General features: G+C 35.7%; 1 protein-coding gene across 1 annotated transcript; it reads left to right on the top strand.

The window, feature by feature from the left end:
• The first annotated feature begins 4,799 nt into the window (after positions 1-4,799).
• LOC105266031 (uncharacterized) lies at positions 4,800-21,845 on the top strand. Its single transcript, XM_011303910.1, has 3 exons — positions 4,800-5,641; positions 13,810-14,222; positions 18,872-21,845. Exons 1-3 carry the CDS (start codon positions 5,503-5,505, stop codon positions 19,055-19,057), a joined length of 738 nt encoding a protein of 245 aa, XP_011302212.1. The 5' UTR covers positions 4,800-5,502; the 3' UTR covers positions 19,058-21,845.
• Positions 21,846-22,093: the final 248 nt, after the last annotated feature.

The raw sequence follows: 22,093 nt of genomic DNA, 5'->3' as shown, positions 1-22,093 counted from the left end.
TTTCAAAGCTTTAAAAAACTTCAAAATTTCCTCTATTGAATTAGTTTCCCCAAACTAGGTCTATTAATTATACATATTCAATTGCAGGATTACATTTAACAAAAAAAAAACAAAAAGTGAATAACCAAGGAGTACCATTGACCCAGAATCCCCCACTGGCTGCAGTTCTCCACGACGAAACCACCAGAATCTAGGAAACTCCGTAACCACTGGTTCATTCGTTATCTGCGTCGATAACTTGAAAAAACAAAACCAGTAGATCTCGCCAAGATTGAACTGAGTAAAACCGATCATAAGTCTGTGTACATACAGTTCCAATGCAACCAACCCACCACGATAATGTAAAAGTGCCTATCTATCCATTTCTACCGTAGAACGTGCCACCGTAGTTAAGATACCAGACGTTTTACTTATGTTACTGCATGCCCCGTATCTCCGGTATATCTGACGCTGCATGAATGCACAATTCAATTCCGTGATCGTGGCTTCTCCGATTTTTCAGCATCTTGTTACGTAAAAAAGTGCGTATCAAGCAGTTCTCAACAGAATCATAATATAACAAGTGGGATCTTGACTCTGGTTTTGCTATATTGTTGTTTTTATTTCCAACGGAAGTATTGTAATTGGTGAAATTTCAGTTCTATATTTTTTATCTTACGTCGACCTATTATGATTCAAAAAGTGTGAACATGCGATTTTTGGGCTGTAAAATTAATTAAAAGTCGATTCCTTTAATCGCTTTTGACTTCTGAATAAAAACTTTGTAACCATTGAAACTCACACTTCGCCTTTTCAGCGTTATGTTAACCCATTATGACCTAAATGTTCGAAAAAGCAAAGTTTTGGACCGCGTTCATTGGCGTGTATGCATATACACGAGTATATATCTGTACATATGTATGTACAAGTTTTTCAAACTTTGTCTTCGATTGGGCGATAATGTGTCCGCGAAATGTTACAATTTTCTCACATATGTAACTATTGTTGAGCCCAAATCGTTGATATCGATTGAAATTCAATTCATTTATTGATGTTTTGATCTTCGAATTCATTTTGAAATGAGTTTCTTCACGATAACTGAACAAAAAATATTATAAAATACTTCAGTAACGGCTTTTGAAAAATTTGTATCGATAACTTACTGATTCGGCTCCAAGACCAGAATAGTAGCAATAATCGTTGTCTGGATATCTAACAAAGATTTCCCAAAATTCGTACTTTGCAAATATTTGAATTTTGGGCCTGTCGCCGGATATTCTACTGCAGAAGTCTGATTAGAGCTTAAAATAATGTTCCGATGCTATATTGTTGATATGATTTTTCAGGTGATTTTTTGCTCATTTCACATTTCTCATTTCAGATTTTCGCCGAGCATCTGCTAATTTAATAGTAAAAATAACCATATTATATGTAAATGAGCAGTGTCTCGCATGTTGGCTAATGCAATAGTAATATCCTTCTAAATGGACCGAAACGATTAGATTGTAGTTAATCGTTTGCATTTCCTTATTCAATCGAAAGAATATCTCCATTATTTTTTTTAATCATTATTGATTTTACTCTATTTTTTAAAGCTTAATATCTCACGAAAAGGAAACATTTCTACACTTCAAATTTCGAATTAAAAAAATTTGATTCATCTGCTCTGAACCCAAATGGAAAGGAAAAATCTCTACCCCAATGATTCTCTCATTGAATAATAAATGTCTAGTCATTCCTTAGCGATAGAATATCTGATCCCAAACAGCACATTAAATTCGTTTTCCTTGGCAAGAAAAACCTCTCTAATCGTGTGAAATGCGTCACAGTATTATAACAGCTAAAACCCCATTGTGATTTCCACCTTACCCACAGATCAGTGAAGAAAAATTATATATGAAAACGATCAGAAGTCATTACAAAACAAAAGATTTCGAAGAAAGTGAAGAGGCCTTCGAATAAAATGCCCTCAAATCACCTGAGAAAAAATTACTCCTCACAATAAGAGTTGCACTGTCGATCGACGCATTTCCCCTTTCTCTTGCAATGAATAATAACATTTTTTTTAATCCTGTAGCAGAGAAAAAAATAATCTCCCACAGAGGCATAAGCGTAATTCTTCGATTCTCCGTATGGAATATTGTAAATATGTCAAATGCATATCAATCACATGCACATATATTTCCGCAAAAAATGCCATGTGACAGATCATTATTTGCTCCATGGATAACTATATAAAAGATATATATAATATTTAGCTAATTTTGTATGTTTCTCTAGTCTATAAACAATCTATAAAACAAATATGTACAGAACATATATGCTGTGTATTTTTATCATGCATTTTTTAGCATGTTAACAAAATTCTGGACGATATTCTGATACATGTGAACAAATGGCAAAAATATACTCGAAGTCCGTTAATATTTTATTTTAAATATATTATTCTACTTATTTGAAGTATGAGGTATTCACTTAAATCGAATACAAAATATAGTTAATTAAAGTATTTTTTTTTCCGTGAACATGTATTTCCTGACGAGTATGATTACAGATAAAAACTATTTTTTATTCACACGCATCATCTTCTGCTTTCCTCCCATAAACATTGAGTCAATTTTTATTTTTCTTGAATACAATCAGCGAAATATAAATTTAATCATCCAAGTGAAAAGAGAATATTTTTCATGGTAACCATAAAATTTTGTATGGTACATGTGAAAACGTCTTTTTCTTTGAATTATATCGTAATACGGTATTGGCGTCTGGGTAGATATTGTAGGCTTTCATAGAGACATTGGTGTTGGGTGTTCTGGTTGGAACTGTGAACGGGGTTCGTAACACGGTAGTCCGTAGCCCCCACGACCCTCTCTCCTTTATCGCTATTTCTATCTCTGTTGTAATCCGTTCTCAACAGTACGCGCCTACCCCCATTTACTTGGGCTTCTCCTGGTCCACGGACTCGACGGACTCGACGGACTCGACGAGCATCACCAGCACCACGAGCACCACGGGCTCGATGGGCTTTACAAACTACGCAGTTACGCTCGGCCACACTCGGCCAACTCAGTGGTGGCAAGTGGTAGGGTCCTCCGAGGTTTACAGCCTCGTGTCGATGCATACTAACTTCCATCCACACCAATACAAATGATAAAGTGACAGAGCCAGAGAGAGCAATTGGAGAAAGAACAAATGCACGAGGACAGGCTTCGACGTATGCTTATGAGACTCGTTACTTGTTACACATGCATGCCGAGTACTTCTGTATGGAGAGGAAAACACATTGAAAAGTTAAATGAACCTTCTTCAAAATTTTTCTCTGTCATTTGTAAGGAAAAAATTCTGTTTACCTAGTTTTTCCGAAAAGCTATATAAACAAAATAAGGATACAATATCTGTTTGAATTTATGATTATGTCAACTTGGATTCAGTTTCAATTGAAAACGCTCACTGAATTTCTCATTAATTCTGGAAAATGCAAGGAATATTGAATATATTTTTATTTTTTATAGATTGGTTTTATGGGTGTGGTTGGATTTGAAATTGGAGAATTATGTGAATTTTATAAAATTCTATATTACTTTGTTGATGTTGAACATTTTATGTTTTTTACTTGACATTTGAAGTGTAATTTTGTAACAGTGTAGTATATTGCAACATTAGGTGGTGAGGGAAGTAGTAGTTAGATATGTTCAGTATTTCTCAGAATAAAAATATGCGCATCTAAATTCTCATTGTTTATTTAATTATTACAGTCAACGATGACAATTCATAATATTGATAAACGGGTACAAACCATTTTTTGAGTAACTTTGAATCCATTTAAAATAATAACTCAAAATAGTAAAGGCATGCGTGAACTTAAGACATAAATTCATTGATAACAGTCGAGCAATTATTGCTACCTAAAAATATACGGGAGTTGAGTTATTCAGGGAAAATGAAATCACTTCGAGTTCTGAATTTCATAAGCATTAACAAAACACTTGCTACAGCCAAGTCGGCATATTTTATTTTCTGCAACATTCATGAATTCACCCGGAAGATGTGTCTGTTTATTATTTATAGTTCCGATAGAAAATTCAATCGTTGATTCAAAACTGAAAGTTAACTATGAAACATTAAATTTTTTTTTACATTTATTTTTGGGGACAATATCATTTATGTATACCTCAAGTCGCCAATCCCATAAATTCGGACTTTGATGCCAAATAAATTCCAGAAATCCTCTCGCCAATGCAAAAAGTCCGATGGAAACACCACGTATAAATTCGATCTTCTCTTTAAATTCGCCGTTTTAAATAATGTTTAGTGAATAAAAAATTGGTGAAAAACGGCGATTTGCGTATAGCCTTCCTGTGGAGATCCCCACCGCAATAGCGGAGGTAATCTGGGAGAAAAGAAAAAAATAAATCCCCTCATTTTTTCATGTGCCAGAATCGGCCTGCACAGCACATATCGGTGCATATGCACGACGAGGGAACGCTACCTCTCTCCCCACTTCACATACTTTTTTTTTTTCAATTCTCTCTCCCCTCCTCCTCCCCAGCGCCCCTGTTGACCATGGCACCCTGTCCCCTCCAATGAGAAAAAAAAAGGAATAAAAGGAGAAAAAGAAAAATGCGCGCGCTCTCTGGTGCGTTGTACTCTCGATCGGATCCACGAGGTGCGCGCGCAGGATCAACTCCCCCACCAACATTTAGGGAATACAACGTGGAAATATTGTACAAACCAAGTGTATTCAAGTTGGTTGTTGGTTGTGGCAGGGTTGGAGTGGGGATGGACAGAGTGTGTGTGCTGACGCTAGGGAGCAACGTTTGCCCAATGCATTGGATCATTGCCACATCAGACCTCGAGGAGAGTAGACGCGTTTCACTTTATTCGCTCAGCTCAGTCGAGATCTCGTGCTTATAAGCCAATTATAATTACCTTGTAAAAATCATTGTGCAATTTCATTTTGAATTTTCAACAACACACGGGCTTCAGGACAAGTGTCTTATTGACGACTTTTGAATCAGTGAATTATCGTGATTCTTGGTGATTCTTGGTGGTTTGGACTCAGAGACTAGAGTGATTTTCAACTAAGAGTGATTGTTCAGAGGTGATAATCCTCATTCGAGCGTTGGTAGTTTTTATTTTTACGGGGTTTATCGCGTGATACGCGATTCTAGAGACTTATGGAAATTGATCCATTTGAAGATCCACCCTATCGGCGCTTTAGACGGCGTCTTTAATGAGGCGAATTATTTTTTTATTCAGTTGTTGATAATCATTTGCTCAGAGGACACGTGTTCAGATTGACGTGAGGCGCGTGCATTTTTCTGAGTAATTTCACCACGTGTGCTGCCTCAGTGATAATCAAGTTTTTTTTTCATTCATCGAATTATGCTAATATTCTGTGAAATCGTGAGAGTGGTTTTTTGCAGAAAGACTATTGGTTGACGAACTTGAGAACTTTGGAGATTTTTCAGGTGGAGAGTGTGAGTGAAAGACTTTTTGGGGGTAATATCATTTTTCGATACGATGGCTATTCCATTTGCTCTGCCCTCCGAGGATGAGGCTGAGACGCAGGGCCAACAGTTGGAGCAGCTGATGCTCGATCTTTACGCAGCCCTGCAACAGGTACTTCGGAGCAGAAGTGTTCAGCATCCGTCTCGCAATCGTGAGTATTATTCATTCGTTGTTATTTTCGTGGTTATGGACAAAATTGTCTTCCGCGTTCTCGAGATCTTTGTCAGGTTTTTCTGAGTCACAGCGAAATGTGAGATTTCGTACAAGTCCGAGTGATATTTAGAATCTGAAAATTTCTGCACTCCGAAAAACAGGTGTTTTTCACAAATATTCACTTACTTAAAACAACTATTTCGCTCGACGCATAATTTACATAAGTTATCAACTAAGATTCAATGACCGAAATTATAGTGCTATAGTCTTCATATTTATTAAAAGTGAAAAAGCAGTCAAAGTTATCTGAAGAAAATGTGAAATTTTGGAGAAATAATTAATCATTACCGAAGTGTATTCACCACCATGTGAAAAATAATGATCTTCTATCGTGAAATGATTTTCATGGTTACATCCATTCGCTCAAATAAATGGATACTTAACAAAAAATACGTTTTTTTATTAACGTGAAAAAGTGATTTTCTCTTTCGAGTAGAATTGTCGTGGATAGGAAAGATCTGAAGTTTGTCTTCACGAAGGACTTATTAGTGTAATAATTTGGAGAAAACGGATTCTTCCAGTGAAATTGTCAGTGATCTACTTATTTTGTGAACCAGTTGTTTATGTTGGTAGAAAACTTGTTATTTTGTTATCGCTTCCGACAATTTGTCATATTTTCTAGAAAAATTGAATACCATCATTTATTGACAGACGCGTTTGATCGTTAATTTTTCAAAGAGATTTTTTTCATTAGTGACAATTTTCGACAGTTGACGTGAAAATTTTTGTTACAATCAGTTTATGTTTTAAGTGTACAATAATTCTTCGTGCTTTAATTAATTGATAGTTGCATTAATCAAACACATGAATTATATGTTATTTCGATATTCTTGCGGTTCCAAGTGAAGTGTCAGTAAATTCTGTCAAGGGAATCTAACATCAGTTGTTTAGTGACTTCTCACGTGTTATCGTTGAAATGTTATCTCCTTTACTTGCAACGAAATGTACTACATAAAATTAAATTATACCGAAAACTTGTGTGTTAAATGTATAAATTCATGTCACCAATTGTGCGTTAAAAAATGTCTTAGTGCGGAATGAAAAGTGTTAGAAAACCAGATGATGAAGGATACAATTCTGTCAATTAGTCAAGACTAATAAAAGCAGACTTACGATTCCTCTTGTTCAAGTTTTTTCTTCCATCCCCCAGACCCAAAAAATCACCGAAAATGGACATAAAAGTCCGTAACCCTTGGGAAGTATTCAACAGTTATACACGTGTGCGCCGCTTGGATTCACGCAAGGGGCAAAGTACGATGATTTACATTTGCTTCGTAATAAAATGTAGTTTTACGAGTAGAGATGGTGAGAAAGAGAGCAACAAAGAGAGAGTTAAGAGGTTAACGAAAAAAGAAGAACGGGTTGGAGAATACGAGTTACAGATGCAGTGTGGGGTGTGTGGGTGAGAGTAAATCCGAGCAGAGGTAGAGAACAGACAATGTCCGGCCGTGACCCTGCGCGCCCCTTTGCCTCCCTCTTAAATTCTACAAAACCCATTTTACTTACTTTTTCCTTGATCCAACTAAAATAGCTAATGACAGCAATCATGGCAACCGAATAAAACTGGTATTCCAATATGTTCGTTGTAGCTCTCTAAAAAATGACAGTTCCACTCTATTAATTTTACTAAAGAAATCATTTCTAAATAGTGGTGAACATTTTTGTCTGTTTCAAATTTTTATGAGTGAAATTCTAAATGTTGTCTTATGTCTATGTCGTGTTGCAACATAGGAGAAAAATTACTTTCGTTAAAATGATTTACTTGTGTCAAGTAGTTTCGCTTGGCACATGTGAAAAATTTGATTTTACTGAGAATTAAACGCGGTTTGACAGTGAAGTTAATATTAAGATAATATAAGATTGAGAATTCAATGGAATTGATGAATTTTTCTCGTAAAATGGTCAGTGCAACCTGAAATTCTCTGTGTTCCCTAATAGTGACTATTGAAAGAGAAAATTGCTTTCGTTATAGAGAATTGAAGAAATCGTGATGTGTGTAGAAATGACAGTTTTGGTGAAAAAATCATTCTTGTTACACAGAAAATCATTTGTGATTTGACAGCATCGAGCAAATGTCATTGAGGGAAATAAATATTCGGTCAGTGAATTATTGTAATGTCTCCACTAGAAAAGAATTAAGTTTTATGGATAGTTTAGGAACAATTCCTGAGAAAGTGACATTGCACTCGATTTCATGAGAATAATGAGTTCTCGTGATTTAAGGATCAGTGACGATAACAAAAAATGGCAAATTCCTCTCAACCTTATAAATAAGAAACATTCAGGCAATAGCTTGTTCGAATTATCAGTTTATTCAGTATTTAATGATATTATAAGATTCGAGCGTTCTTTGAAAAAAAGCATGTTTCTTAATGAGAGGAACTTTGCTGAAAGTTTTCAATTGACAATTAACCTATAATTAATTGAAACGCCTGTAAATGAAACTTGACACGATATTGTGAGTGAAATTGCAAGAAATTTCTAGTGTATTTTGAATATAATATTGTGATGAGTGGAATGAGGTGTGGGAAATAGTTGAGGATTGGGCTGAAGATTCCACTGGGTCAATAACCAGTGGGAGTTTTCACAAAATAACATGGCGAAAGTGAGCAGTGGGAGAGCAGGCTGTTGCATCAGATTCAAGGGGTTTTGGGTGATTCTATTTATAGGTAATCCGACCAGCTGTGCACTCTCGCTGGTCTCGTTGGGGTTGAAACTGGCGTAACCATTTGCTGAAAATCCCTTCTCTCATTTCTTCACTTATTTTCTTCCTCTCATTTTACTCCTTTTTCTCCTCTTTTACCTCCTCTTACTTTACTCCCTGCGGTCACGTCTCGCGATTCTGCGGCGTGCGTGGCATCATGTCGTGGTTACGAATTTTATACTGGGGAGGAGACGAGGTATCGTCTTACGTTAAATCGACAGCACGTGTCAACGTACTGTCAAGGTCAAATTGTCTTAGGACTCGAGCAATTCAACAGTTGAACAGTAGAAAAAACAAGTGGATAATTAGGCCATTATACGAAAAAATGTGTATTCTAACAATTATATAGTTTATACATATATATATTTAAACTCCATTTTCTAATTTGTCAAATTCTAAAAGGTCCATATTTAGGTGCTTTGATTTTAAAAATTGGAAAGTTAAAATTTTAACAGATAACGAGCTTTGATTCACTATCAAAAATATATTCTAGTATCAGTAACATTTATTGTTTAACAACATTTTTATTACTTGGGTAGACTAATACATTTTGAATGATAGAGTAATGATTCAGTCTGAATGTATACTGTCTCCCAGGTAAAATCAATGTCTAACAGGTAACCTTTCTATAACCCCCCCTAATGGAGTCTCTAGTGCTCATCAAATATAGAGGAGATTCGTCATACCGCCAACGGAATTGCCAGACGGGTCACAGTCATCGGTGAAACCCAGAAAGGAATCTCTCAAAAATTCATATTGTCGTCGCCCCAAGTAGATACAGACTGGAATTTTCATGAAGAATAAGAACCAACGGATGAATACCAATAGAGAGAAAAAAAATCGGCACGCGTCTCTCTTTATCTCGTTATTCTCTCCGTCGGGTCAATTCGAACTATTCTTTACACCTCTTTCTACTTCATCCTCTCCACAATCTCTTTTTTACTACTTCTCAACGATACTCTTATCAAATCCCTCACTCTCGTACACAAGATTTTTTTTTCTCTCAAACCGAGATAAAACACTCGTGGCACAGTGTGTCTGTTCCCTGTCTATCCAATTTATCTCAAACTCCGGCTTTTATACCATTTTTTAGGATAATATTTATGTTTTGTTTATCCGGCAAAATTAGAGAGATTTCTAGTTTTTGGGTAGCTATTAAATAAAATCTACATTGTAATGTGTGGAATAATTTATTGGGTAGCGTGGAATGCTTTATTTATAGCGACGATAAAAGTGTTATCAAGTAATAGTAAAGATACCGCGTAGCAAAATTTAGAGACAAATAAACTCTTGTTTTTTATCAATAGTCATACTTTGAACATGAATAATATTTCCTTCCAAAACCCGGAGTTTTTTTATTTATTAAATTTTTAAAACACAACTATTAGTGTCTCACAGTTTGTAAAAGTAGTTATTACGCTTCAATAACTGTTGTCATTTCCACAGTATATTTTTTTCACAGTAAAAAAAACATTAAACATTTTTCTATCTGCTGCGTAGACGTGACAGTAAAAAAAAAGTACCAGAGAAATCATTCTTGTATGCGTAAAATCAATTACATAAAAAAAATAATTCTCCTGTTTAGAGTGAAAAAAAGTTTGAAAAATAATAACTTGATGATTAACGATTTCTTCTTTCCGCTATGCATTTATTCACCGACGCAGTAGCGCTCGTTATCTCTTGGGTATTGTCCCATTGTTCCGGAAAAGCGTATTGCGATAAAAACTCTCGTCTCTTTTATTCAGCTCTCCCTCAAGTAAACGGTTACCGGTTTGCAAGGTGGAGGGCTAGGCACGCGTCTGCGCCACTGCGGATCATAACGAATTGAGTCACCCACACCAACGGTGAAATGCAGCGAAAAGGAGAAATGAAAAATTGGCCAGAGTGCATAGGGAAGAGAGATTGAGAGTTTAGGTGCAAGAGTGTAATGCACGTGTGCGATGTAAGACTCGAGTGCGAATAGCGAATAGCGAATAGCGAATAGCCGATACCAAACGGGACACGTATAGTTGCGCGCGCGCCGCGCGTGCGCCACTCATGTGGCCTTGAGTCAGCCTCTTTGTGCCTCTTGTGCAAAAACCAAACTCCAGCGCCCCAATGCAACTCATGCCCTCATAAATCGCAAATTCATAAGCCTCACAAATCCCCTTTCCCAATTCAACAAAATACACTCCAAAAATCCCAACTCTACACTAAGTCTTTTATATGCGAAATATATATCAATTATATGCACATGTATTTCCACCAAAAATACTGTATGTCAGTTATACTGAAAGAGACATTTTGTAAAATGTGGACAGAGTTTATTATTTTTAGTTCTATTCATGGAGATTTTAAACAATCGATAATATTTTTCAAGTACGTACTTGCTTGATTATTTTTATTTTTGGATAGATTCACGTCAATTTACTGGTTCTTAACAATTATGTTGTAAGGACAAATAAATGTATTCGTAATGGAATAGTTATAGGAAATCGAAAGAGAAAAGTGGGGGTTTTAATTATATTATATTGATGTCTTGTGACAATTGAGGAGTCGAAATGTATTTTTTTAATCTTAATGCACAGAAAAAAATTAGTTGAGGTTACCACTTATGTTTATGGATTGAGTCTATCTCCAGATATATTTTAACGAATACTAATTCAAAATTTGACTTCTTGCAAGCAAGTAAAGTTGCAATTCAACTCGACAATTTCAATTAGTTTTTTGAAACAAATTCATTCAAATCAATATTTAGCAATGTTTGCGTCACATATATTTATTCACATATGTATGTCTTTCGGGAGTGAGCAAAAACAATAGTTGGGGGGTTCCCAGTCTTTCGGAATAATAGTATTATGTAACTAATAGTATAATAATAGCAGTGTAAAATTAACGGATGAGGAGGGTTATAGAAAGTTTTAGGTACCCCATTAAATTTTATGAAATAAGCGACCATTCATTGAACAAAGTTTTCCGAGTCATGATTTTCACGTTCCACATTTCAAAAATGTTGATAATAATTGAATGATTTTCTGCACTGGCAATGCAAGAAAAAACGGCAGAAAGACATTTTTTCATCTCGAAATCGTGGCATTAACACGTAAAAAAGAGAAATAAATGATTGAAAATCAAGTTGACCGAGGCAGGGGTAAAAAATGTTGATAATGATCGACCGATTTTCTAGGTTGGCAATACAGCGAAAGAAGGCGCAAAATAAATGCAATATTTACGTTAGTGTATCGTTGACTCATACGTGCTCTTAACGGCCTCAAGGGTGTGTACGTAATGCAAGTGCAAAGTGAGCACGTAGACTCCCTGCATGCGGGCCCACGTGTGCTATAAAATAAAACGCAAAAAAAAATAAGGGAGAGAAAGAGAGACTGAAATTAACAGAAAGGAAAATAAAATTGAAAGTACAAAAACTATTTCAAGTTTCTGCAATCGATTCCCTACGTGCCCACTATTCCAGTATATTTCCATTATTTTTTTTAATGCTATTCTCGCAATAAAGTGAAAGAAGACAATGCGGAAAATGTCAAGGATGCTATCACACGAGTGAAGTGACGTGAAACAATGAGCTGGAGGTAACTGACGTTTGTCACGCTCGGTCATCAAAATTATTGTAATAGTTTGTAATAATCATAAAACATTTGCCTAAAGGCTAAGATTATTATCATTGGGAAATTGAATGACAGGGGAGATTCATAAATAAATCCAATAAGTCGATAATTAGTAATTGAATAACCGATGAAAAATATAAGATAAGATGGTCATCCATTTATTTTTTATAGTTGGTATTTTCCCGTTATCATTATGAATAAATTAAATCAATTAACGGCCATTATTATCAATTGTCCTCATTTTTTAATATAATCCAACGAACATTTTAATAAATTTATAAATTATCCTTCATTCTGTTCAATTTGATTCAATTGAAAGCTTTCAGCAATTATCGTTCGATCTAGCGCGAATGTATCAGTTTGGAATTTTTGTTAATTTGAATTTTACATTTGTCCATTGATTGGTTAATAATACAATGCGGAATGATATCGATATGTCAATCATTTTGTCAATCGAAATTTCATGTGAAAATTCCGATCAGAAATATTTGCAAACAGAAAGTTTATTTTGCAATAAACGTACTATTGTTTTCAAAATAGAAATTTTCGAATGTTGCACAATATCATATTCGTATTACGTACAATGTTTAACCACGAAGGATAACTAAATGATGAAAATAGGAGAACGAAAAGGGATGAATGCGACATCGTATGAAAAACTATAAAAACCTAAAAACCTAAAAGCCGACAATAACTAATTCTGACGGAAAAATGGAAGATTGAATAATCTACAAATGCTGCGAACCCATTCGAAAATAAAAATTAGATGAAAAGTGCAATTTCACCTCAGTCCGTAGCCAAAATATAAAACTGAACGAAAGAATTTCCCTGGAGTACATGACAAGTGTCGAACACCCCGAAAATCACCGAGAATGAATAAAGAGGGTAGTTAATTTGCGAATACCACCCCACACTCCACTTAAAAAACGAGGAGGGCTCTTGTGTGCCAACGGGGGCTCGTTGTCTTACCGCGTCTAGACTCGATAAACCAAGATATACGCAAGTGCACCATATGCAACGGCTTTACGACTGCATAAAACTTACTCTCTCACCCACCGGCTATACACTTTGCCCTCTTTTTCCACTTTTTCATGCTTTCTCCGCATTTCCACTGGATGTCGATGGATATTTTTCTAGTTATCACTATGGATTATATGTCTCTCAATCAAGAAAAAATGCTGTCACATGTGAACATGCACACGAGGGGAGCTCGTAAATATCTTATCACCAGACGTGCATTCTTGGATATCATCGAATGCATACCGGTATTTTCTACTGCCAAAGGATGTGAGAAGGTGTTGTTAATGTTCGCGCCGGTTTTTCGGCATTTTCCATCATAAAATTTATCACAAACCTGGGATCCACGCAATTTTTGTGAGGCCAGTTTTTAGCAAATGTCTTGGAATTGAAAGAAGCTAATGATACTTTCATGGCTAGCTTTCTTCTCGTTCTCATCTTGCTCTATAAAAAATGTATATGCAAGCATAGTGCTATCTCTTTTTGAGATCCTTTGTGAGTCTGAAGATTGGTTAGAGAATATAGCATGAGACAGGATTGAAGAATCCATACACAAGAAAATCTATTCTTTACCTTTTCTTGTCGAATGTACATCAAATTATGACTATTAGGAGTATTAAAATAGCGGCGATCCTAGTATATTCATATGTTGATAAGAAACTTACGTTAATAAAGGAAAATGAGATTAATTTATAATTTTGTATCAAACAGCTTAAAAACGAAATTGTTATTGAGATCATAAATATATTTATTAATTAATTTTTAATGTGCTTGATGTTTCAGATCGTCTGCCAAGACGACCAACGGATGTTCCAGGATCCCGTGACCATCCGGTCATCCTGATCGACTCAGATCTCTCGCGACTTCCTCTCCCTGATCTTGTGCTTTCGGCAGTGGAGCAATTGCCACCACCTGAACCCCAGGTGACCGTTTCAGCACCTAGCAGTCCTACCCGAGATGCTGCATTCCAATTCCCTGAATGCAGTGTACCAATCCCGAGTCCCCGGCCACGACCACGAAGACGAAGACTGACCTCTGAGAGCTCAGTCCTGGAGAAAGAGAACAGTAGGAATGAAAATGCTATCTGCAGTGGCTGTTGTGGTCACATCAGGGACTCATTGAATGAACGAGAATGGGCCAGTGTGGGAGCCAATCTGAGAAATATCGCTGATGACTTTCATGCATCCAAGACCAAGGTAAGATTATCATTCACATTAGTCTGTCAATAATTTCGCTTCCAAATGGCAGCATTACACTCGTCGAATTCCTATTTTCTTTTTTCGAAAATGATTAACTGTTATACACTGTTAAAAGTTTTTTCAAATTTCAATTAAAAAGTCATTGATATTTTCAATAGATTGAAAATTTGAGGAAATGATTGCTTGAATTTTCAATATTTTTACACTTCTTACGCACCATATTGACCTGAAAATTGAGGATTACCAGAATATTCAGGAAATTAAATCATTCCTCAACGAAGAATTGTTAAAAATTCCAAGCGTAATTTCAAAACCGTGTAATATCAATTGTATAGATTCTTCCTCTATTCATTATCACAAAAACACTAATGTAGAAAAAATAAAGAGAACATGCCACTTGTTTTTGATTGGTAGGATAGGATGGAATGGGGTGAAATGGGGTGGGGCTCGGGGTAAAGGGAAAGACATGAAATGGAGCCGAATTTCCATGACATTTCAAATTAGCATCAAGTATAAATACCCCAGAAAATGATTACCCGAAACCTGTGAAACATTTCAACTCGAGTCCCCCTGGGGTTTTCTCATGCACAGGAACTCGAACTAACCCAACTTTCCTCGAAAACTTTTACTCCCCCCCCCCCCCCCCCCTCACCGTTTCCACCCCCTTAACGCACCAAAACTCACCACTTGCGGTGACGGTACCTGGAAAATGTGCGGTCCATTATGCTGTATGGGTTTTCCGTCGGTCTGGGGATACCTACTACTTCGGTGTACATTTCAATTTACCACAAAATTCCTCAACCTCACTCGCACCACCCCCTTCCAACACTTTGGGGAGAGCTTTATGTGTATGTGTTTCTGCAAACTTTCGTCTGGAAATTAATTGCCACTGGGTGTCTGACGAGCTCAGCTACATCTAATTTCATCAGAAAAAAAACCAGTTACTCACAAATCATTCGAAAATCTGTCATCCTTTTTGATGTTTTACCCATTTTTTTTGTCAACAAAAAAATAACAATTAAACTTCTTTATGGCGATGATATATAAATCTCCGGGAGTTTCTTCACAAAATGAAATCGAGACTCTTCTAATCATCATCTGGATTTCAATTGAATATTTATGAGCATTCTTTTCGCCGGATTCTATTCTCGAGGGTCATTATTATATATCTGTATCGGGAGGGTCGCTGGTATAAACTCAGGGCCATAAACGCGAATTTAGTTATCAGCCAGTTGTCTCTCTCACGGGGGCAATAAATATCGAGTCTCCGGCTCTGTAAGACGTCTAGGATCGTCTTCCCTCGGTGGGTTATTCTCATTTCCTCCCTCTATTCTCCCACAATCCCAGTGTTTCGATCAAATATGTATTATCAGATGGGGGATAACTACGAGAGACTGAGAAGATCGGTTTTTCCCTTATTCTCCATTAACACGGCAATCAAACATCAAATATTCAATCATTTCTTATCTTTTTTCAACTTTGGAAAATTCATGCAGGTAGAGAAAACAATTCATATTTTTCCTTAAAGTAAATAGATTTCAAAGGAAAATGTCGGTATCAATATCACTCGGTTTCCAGTATAAGTTTCTAACTCTAAATTATCAATCATGCAATTTTTTGATAAGCGTTAATTATTTGAAAACACTGAACGATCGATAAGCCTTGGAATTTCCTGACAAATAAAAAAACTTCACTCCCTCGATTTAATCCATACCTGGTGCATCATAAATTGCATCAAAGTTTCCCACTGACTCGAAATCGATAGCCTAGTGACACACTCTGCCATTCTCTTGAACACTGCTCCCTGAGGTGACTCATAGCATTCATAACCCGAGACCCCAAGAATTGGAAAGAAAACTCAGATAATAATTTCCAGATGGTAATGAAAAAAAAATAGGTTTTTCAAGTAAAATTACTCATCATCAACAATTACTAACAAATTACCACCAAATCATTAACATGTAAGTACACTGCACAATTTAGTTTCTTAATTTATTATAGGAGCCATTTTTTTCGCAGTGTAGTACCTATCAAGATAAAATACTCTGGTGTAAGGGTTTGAAAAAAATACAGCCAATTTTTCCATTTTTTTTACCATGAAATCTATAAACCATTAATTAGTATGTGAAATTTAAGACTGCTGACGAGCACGTTTAATTTGTTATAACACTTTGGGGACAGGTCAATTGGCACGCGTTATTATGAGACCCACAAAAAATTCTTGAAAAGATGTAGAAATAACAGAAAAATACAGCCAAAATAATGAAACTTCAAAGATATGTGGAATACGTGATTACTAATTTTTTAGCAAAAGAATGAGTCGCTCGCGAGTTTTGTTTATGAGAAAAGATTTGAAAAACACGAAAAAAATTGAATTTTAGCGCACGTAAAACGCCAGTCTGAATTTTCGTCTGAAATGACTGAAAACTATGAATTTTCCTTTCACCTCAACTTCTATATTTAATTTTATCTCGATCATCCCTAGCGTTCTGAGAGTAATCTCTAGTCTCAGGATGAAGCAAAAAATAAATGGCCCAAATGAATAAATAAAGCCAAATATTATGCATGCCAGAGTCAAGTGAGCATGTAACATGATGTAAAGTACCACATCCCCCATGGGCTTTAGCACGTGAAAGTTAAGTGGGCATGTCGTTGGAGGCACGAGGCCGTGGCCGCGTGCACTTGCCCGTTATAAATTCCCCCGTACACGCTAAATAAAAGGCAAGAGACCCCTTCAATTTTTACACTATCACTGTATCCCAATTTTGCCTTCGAGTTCTAATCATTTCCCCACTGTTTGGTACACGGAAAAATAGTACATTATGTCATTAGACTTTGTGCAGTAAATTTCGTTCTCCCATTCGGACTGAACGCCCCATTTGTAATTGAATTCACTAGAAAAATATTCTACTAATTGAATGATAAAACTTACACTAATTGAACATAACTCACTTAAGCAACTTAATTTAACTAAACCGAAGGAAAACGTCGGGGTTTGATGGACAAATAAAAATTCAAATATGATCGATTTTTCGTATGGAGAAAATTAATTTCCACTTATTCCGTTTCGTAAAATTATTTATCTGGGATTTTCAATTGACAGATTCAATTCACTAGATCAATTGTATTTGAAACTTTTGGAAGAAAATAGTGAAGAGTGAGAAAAAAGTATATCCCCTTGTTAATTATTAGAAACCGAGAAAATTGCCACGATCAATATATTGAATAATTCTAATCGATGATTTATTCATAAGAAAGCGAATATAGAGAGATAAAAATTCTTAAATAAATAACTGAAATTGTTTTATTCATGGAATAAAAATCTGTCTAGCCCTTAGCAAGATGTATAAATAATATAAAAACACGAAGGGAAATCCCGGAATTTCGATAGCATTGGGATATTAATCGAAGCGTGTGTTATATTGCGTGTCTTCTCCCATAATTCTTCTTTAATGTGACGTTGTTTTTTTTTCCACCCTCATTTCTTCCTTTTTTCGCACGCCCGATAATCTTCTTTCGTTGTCCATACACCCGCGAGGACCGAATGAATGTTTGTATGAGACCAGGGGGATGGGTTGTCAGACATTACGAAGGGTGAGAAAATACGTAACAACGAGGAGAAAAAAAAATGAGTGGAGTCTCCATTTCAACTCTAGAGATTATTGCTCACACCCATAAAGGCGTCTTCTCTCCCAGATTGGACTTTCTCTCCGATGTTTATTATTACTCGGAGTGCGGATTAAGATGGGAAAATCGGGAGTAAGAGGCACTATTCGAGAGGATGTACATTTTTTTGCCTTGCCGACGAGACAAAGAATGGACCACGCAATTAATTGACCGAGAGGCAAGGGAGAATTGGGGGTGGTGAGAGGAGAGTGATCCTTTATTCGTGCTCGTAGGGCCGTCGACAAATTGGTGGATGAATTCTTTTATTTTCTCTTGAGGTGGTTATGGCTCAACGATTTCAGTAATTATGGCACTGCCTTTAACAATAGAACATTATTTGATTCGTTTTGGGGGAATAAATCGGCAGCACTCCACCCAAATGTAGTGGGTACGTTTTATACGTTTTTATGAATTTACATTCACAATTATGTCGCTAATGAGATGTTTTATAAAGAATAGTACATTGTGTCATTAAAACGATAAGCGGTAAACGACCAGCACAAATCCTATCGTCCGTATGACACATACTATTGTTTGAGAAAAATTAAATAAACGAAAGATATTAAATTGAAAGAAACATTGATAATCGTGTTCTCTTAATGCGGAGAATATTCATCCATTACTTTTATTTAATTCATAAAAGTTCGTTCAATGGACGAGGTGGAACGGACAACACCGAAGATAAAGACTCAATAAAATATTAGAAAATTAACTATATATAGGTAAACAACTTTAATTACATATATCTCTGTCAATTTATTCCAATAAGCAGAGAACATGAAACGAACCAAACGAACGATTACGCCATGTCAATTCTTCTGTGCTTTAACTGTAAAATTAAAAAAAATGAACTTTTAAATTAATTACGGTCGTCACAAATTAACTTGAGAAAATTAGCGAGTAAATGTTGCGGCTTAATGTTTCCTTATGTCTCATATGATGAATGAATAATAATTGGATTGATTGAATTAATGTTGCAGGACGCTGAGATTGAAAAATCGAGACTGCCATGTATCGGCACGAGTTTTCCCCCTGTGCCGGCATCAACGACCTCATCATCACCGGACAGTTTGCTGTCACTTCTGATTCCAGCTCCTCTTCGGGAGACTCTGTGGACGACAGTGGCGTTGTATCTAGGATGGCGACTGGTTTCTCGTCTCCGATAGAGACGAATCAGACGTCCAAGTAGGCGACGCTGATGGCCCGACTGAACCATCCAAGTGAGGTAGTTGACCGATTATATCGAAATCAGGGGGAGAATGGGGGTACGTCGAGGAGTCTCGCGTTTGCACTTCTTAATATTGAAAAAAAAAACAACTCGAGACTGCGCACTCGTTCCCAAGAGCGATCGAGATAAGTCGCGGAGCCACGAGGAGAGAACAATTTTCGTACGATACAAGAAAAAAAAAATCATTAAATGGAGAATGGAGAGGGGGCGGGGGAGCTAAGGACGAGATCCAAAGAGGACTTAACCGAATAATCAAACGATGATCTCATTACGAATAAATGAAGGAGAGGAGTCTATAGAGTAGTGTGATTTTGTTTTTTTTTTAATCATTAAATAGGAGAAAGTAAATTTTTGTGATTCTTCAATTGAGAATGTGGAGTTTTCATGCTGCTCGATACTGATACAGATTTCATCATTTCCTCGTGAAATAAATTAAAGATAGAGTTCTGTAAATAGCTGAGCAGATCTGTAAATATGTGAGTTATTAAGTCGATTGTATTCCAAAAAATTGAGTAATGAAAAAAGGAAAAAAAAAATGAGAAAAAAATTGTGAGGAGATTATGGCGGATAAGTGGAGGATTTTAGGGGTTCGAGAAGAATGTGTATAGCTAAAAGTTAGAGGGGAAAAAAATGAAACCCACGAAACAATGAAAAAATGATACTAAAGTAATAAATCAGTAATAAGTCGAATTTAAATAATTAAAGTAGATAATTTGATATAGAATTCGAGGATCGCAGCAATGAATTGGCTCGCTGCGATGCCCGTGGACAGTTTTCAAATGATCTCCGGTAGCTTAGCTCTTATTGTGGCGCCCTCGTCCACGTGTGGGACGCCCTCGTAGTTGTCTTTATCAGAGGCGTTCCCCAGGTTTTTCTTCTTTTTTCTCTTTCTCACTCTTCTGTATACTCAGTTTCTTCTACAACTTTCCCCCTCTCTCTTTCTCTTTAATTGCTGATTATTGCGTTCCAATTAATTTATAATGAAAAATAGAAAATATATTTAAAAAATAATCATTGAGAAGAGTGATCACTATTCACTCGATTATCCGACAATTTTATTATGATTATGAGAGTAAAGTAATATAATTATTTTTTATTTTTTAAGTTTTAAGATTGGATTTTTCTCTCTTCTCAACTGTGATTTCGCGTCCCAACTTCTCAGACCCTTGATTTTTATTATTTTTTCATCGTGGATTCTTGTTGAAGCCAGACCAAAACTGCATTACCGCGGCATAATTCTGTCGCCTTCTGTCTTTTTTATATCTTTTTTATATATCTATATGCATTTATTTTTTGTTCGTTTTTTTTTATATTGAAAACACGTATCATAAACCCTAGTACATATTTCCAGTATAAAGAGAACAATAGTATTTATTTAGATGAGGTGAAAAATACAATTTTCTCCGTACAGAAATGAGTTTCAATCCCGGTTACTTCCCCTTTGTCTGTAAACTGCCATTTGTTCTATTGAGAATTTTGAGAATTTTTGTCAATATTGTACATGATGCCATGATTTTTCAACGCATTTCATTGTCTTTTTAAACTACATTTCTCATGATCTCGAATTTGTAGTATAGAAAAATCTTATTGTCGTACGCTAACAGCAATAGTGTGCCGAGTTTGATGCTGAACACAATAACTTTTTGAAAATTTTCCCGTGTTGAGAGACAGTTTTTAATGCCAAACGAGAGTGTTAACGTAGGCCCTCAAACGTGGTAAAAGGGAAGCTGCACAATTTTTTCTACAAGTTTGAAGAGCAATTTCTTGAAAAAAAAAGTTTCTCAACACTATAATCAGAAGGATTTATAACCCCAAATCTTTGAAAGAAATTATATAAAAATAATGACATTACGTTTCACAACGCATCGTTTTGATGATAAAATTATTCAAAATTATGCAGTTCCCTTATTATACTGAAGCAAGTTTTAAGATGCATGTACATAGCTTTTTATAAAAAAAAAACGATGCTAGTGGTTTTGTAGTTGAATTCTCCGGACTATTTCCCTCCTCTTTTGTTTGTTATAATTTTCCGCTTTATTGTAACTCTAGCCAGAATCAAACCTTTGTAGAAGCATTTTTAGTGGTTAGTCAGCCATATTTCGAAACGTAATACTAATGACTATAAAACCAGATGAAACATTAAAAACAAATATACATATTGGAAGCGAAAAAGACCCATATATTATACATACGCATAAAATAAATATATGTATACATCGTGTATATTTTATCGTAAAACCGTATATGTGATCATATACTGGATTGTTTTGCGCATGAGATGAATATTAAATAATTAACGATAATTTTTTGGTGGATGATTGGAGAGACAAAAGTATGAGATTTGTCGGTGATGAGAAAGTAATTATTTGTGAGCAGGCCAAAGGGCGGATGTTTTTCGTTGTTTTGGAAAAGCACGAAATTGGCTCGCTAATGAGAGTTAACAAAAAAAAAAAATATTTAAATAAAGAGAAAATTAATAAGAGCGTCAAGGTGGAGAAGGTGGGACATAAGCTGTAACTGTGACTATGCGGATCGTGGGGAGCAGGCTGTGTAAAATGTTTTTTTGAAAATCCAGCAAATAAAAAATACAATTTCTTCATGATTAGTGATTTATTCAAAATAATTGATGATACAGCCCGCTCGCTCCAGATCCCCGCGCGTCAAAGCGTCACTGTGATCTCGTAATTAATAATGAATATCTAATTATAGTGAAACAAAAATAACCATATGAATATTGTAATCCCGGTCCTCCTCCCTGAGATTAAAGTCCCCCTCCGTAAGAAATATTTGACAAATAAATGATAAAAGTTTTTCTTTTGAATAATGAATAAACTTTTTTTTTTAACCAGAAAACGTACCATATTACGCATTTATAATTGAGTTTATTATGGCGACGATATGATGAGATTTGCAAGAAGTTAGTTTGTATTTTGTAATGATATTTTTTATTTTAATAATCGCATTTTCACATGAT

Source organism: Fopius arisanus, unplaced genomic scaffold (assembly GCF_000806365.1).
Source record: "Fopius arisanus strain USDA-PBARC FA_bdor unplaced genomic scaffold, ASM80636v1 scaffold00035, whole genome shotgun sequence".
Taxonomy (NCBI): domain Eukaryota; kingdom Metazoa; phylum Arthropoda; class Insecta; order Hymenoptera; family Braconidae; genus Fopius; species Fopius arisanus.
This window is presented reverse-complemented; position numbering and strand designations above follow the sequence as displayed.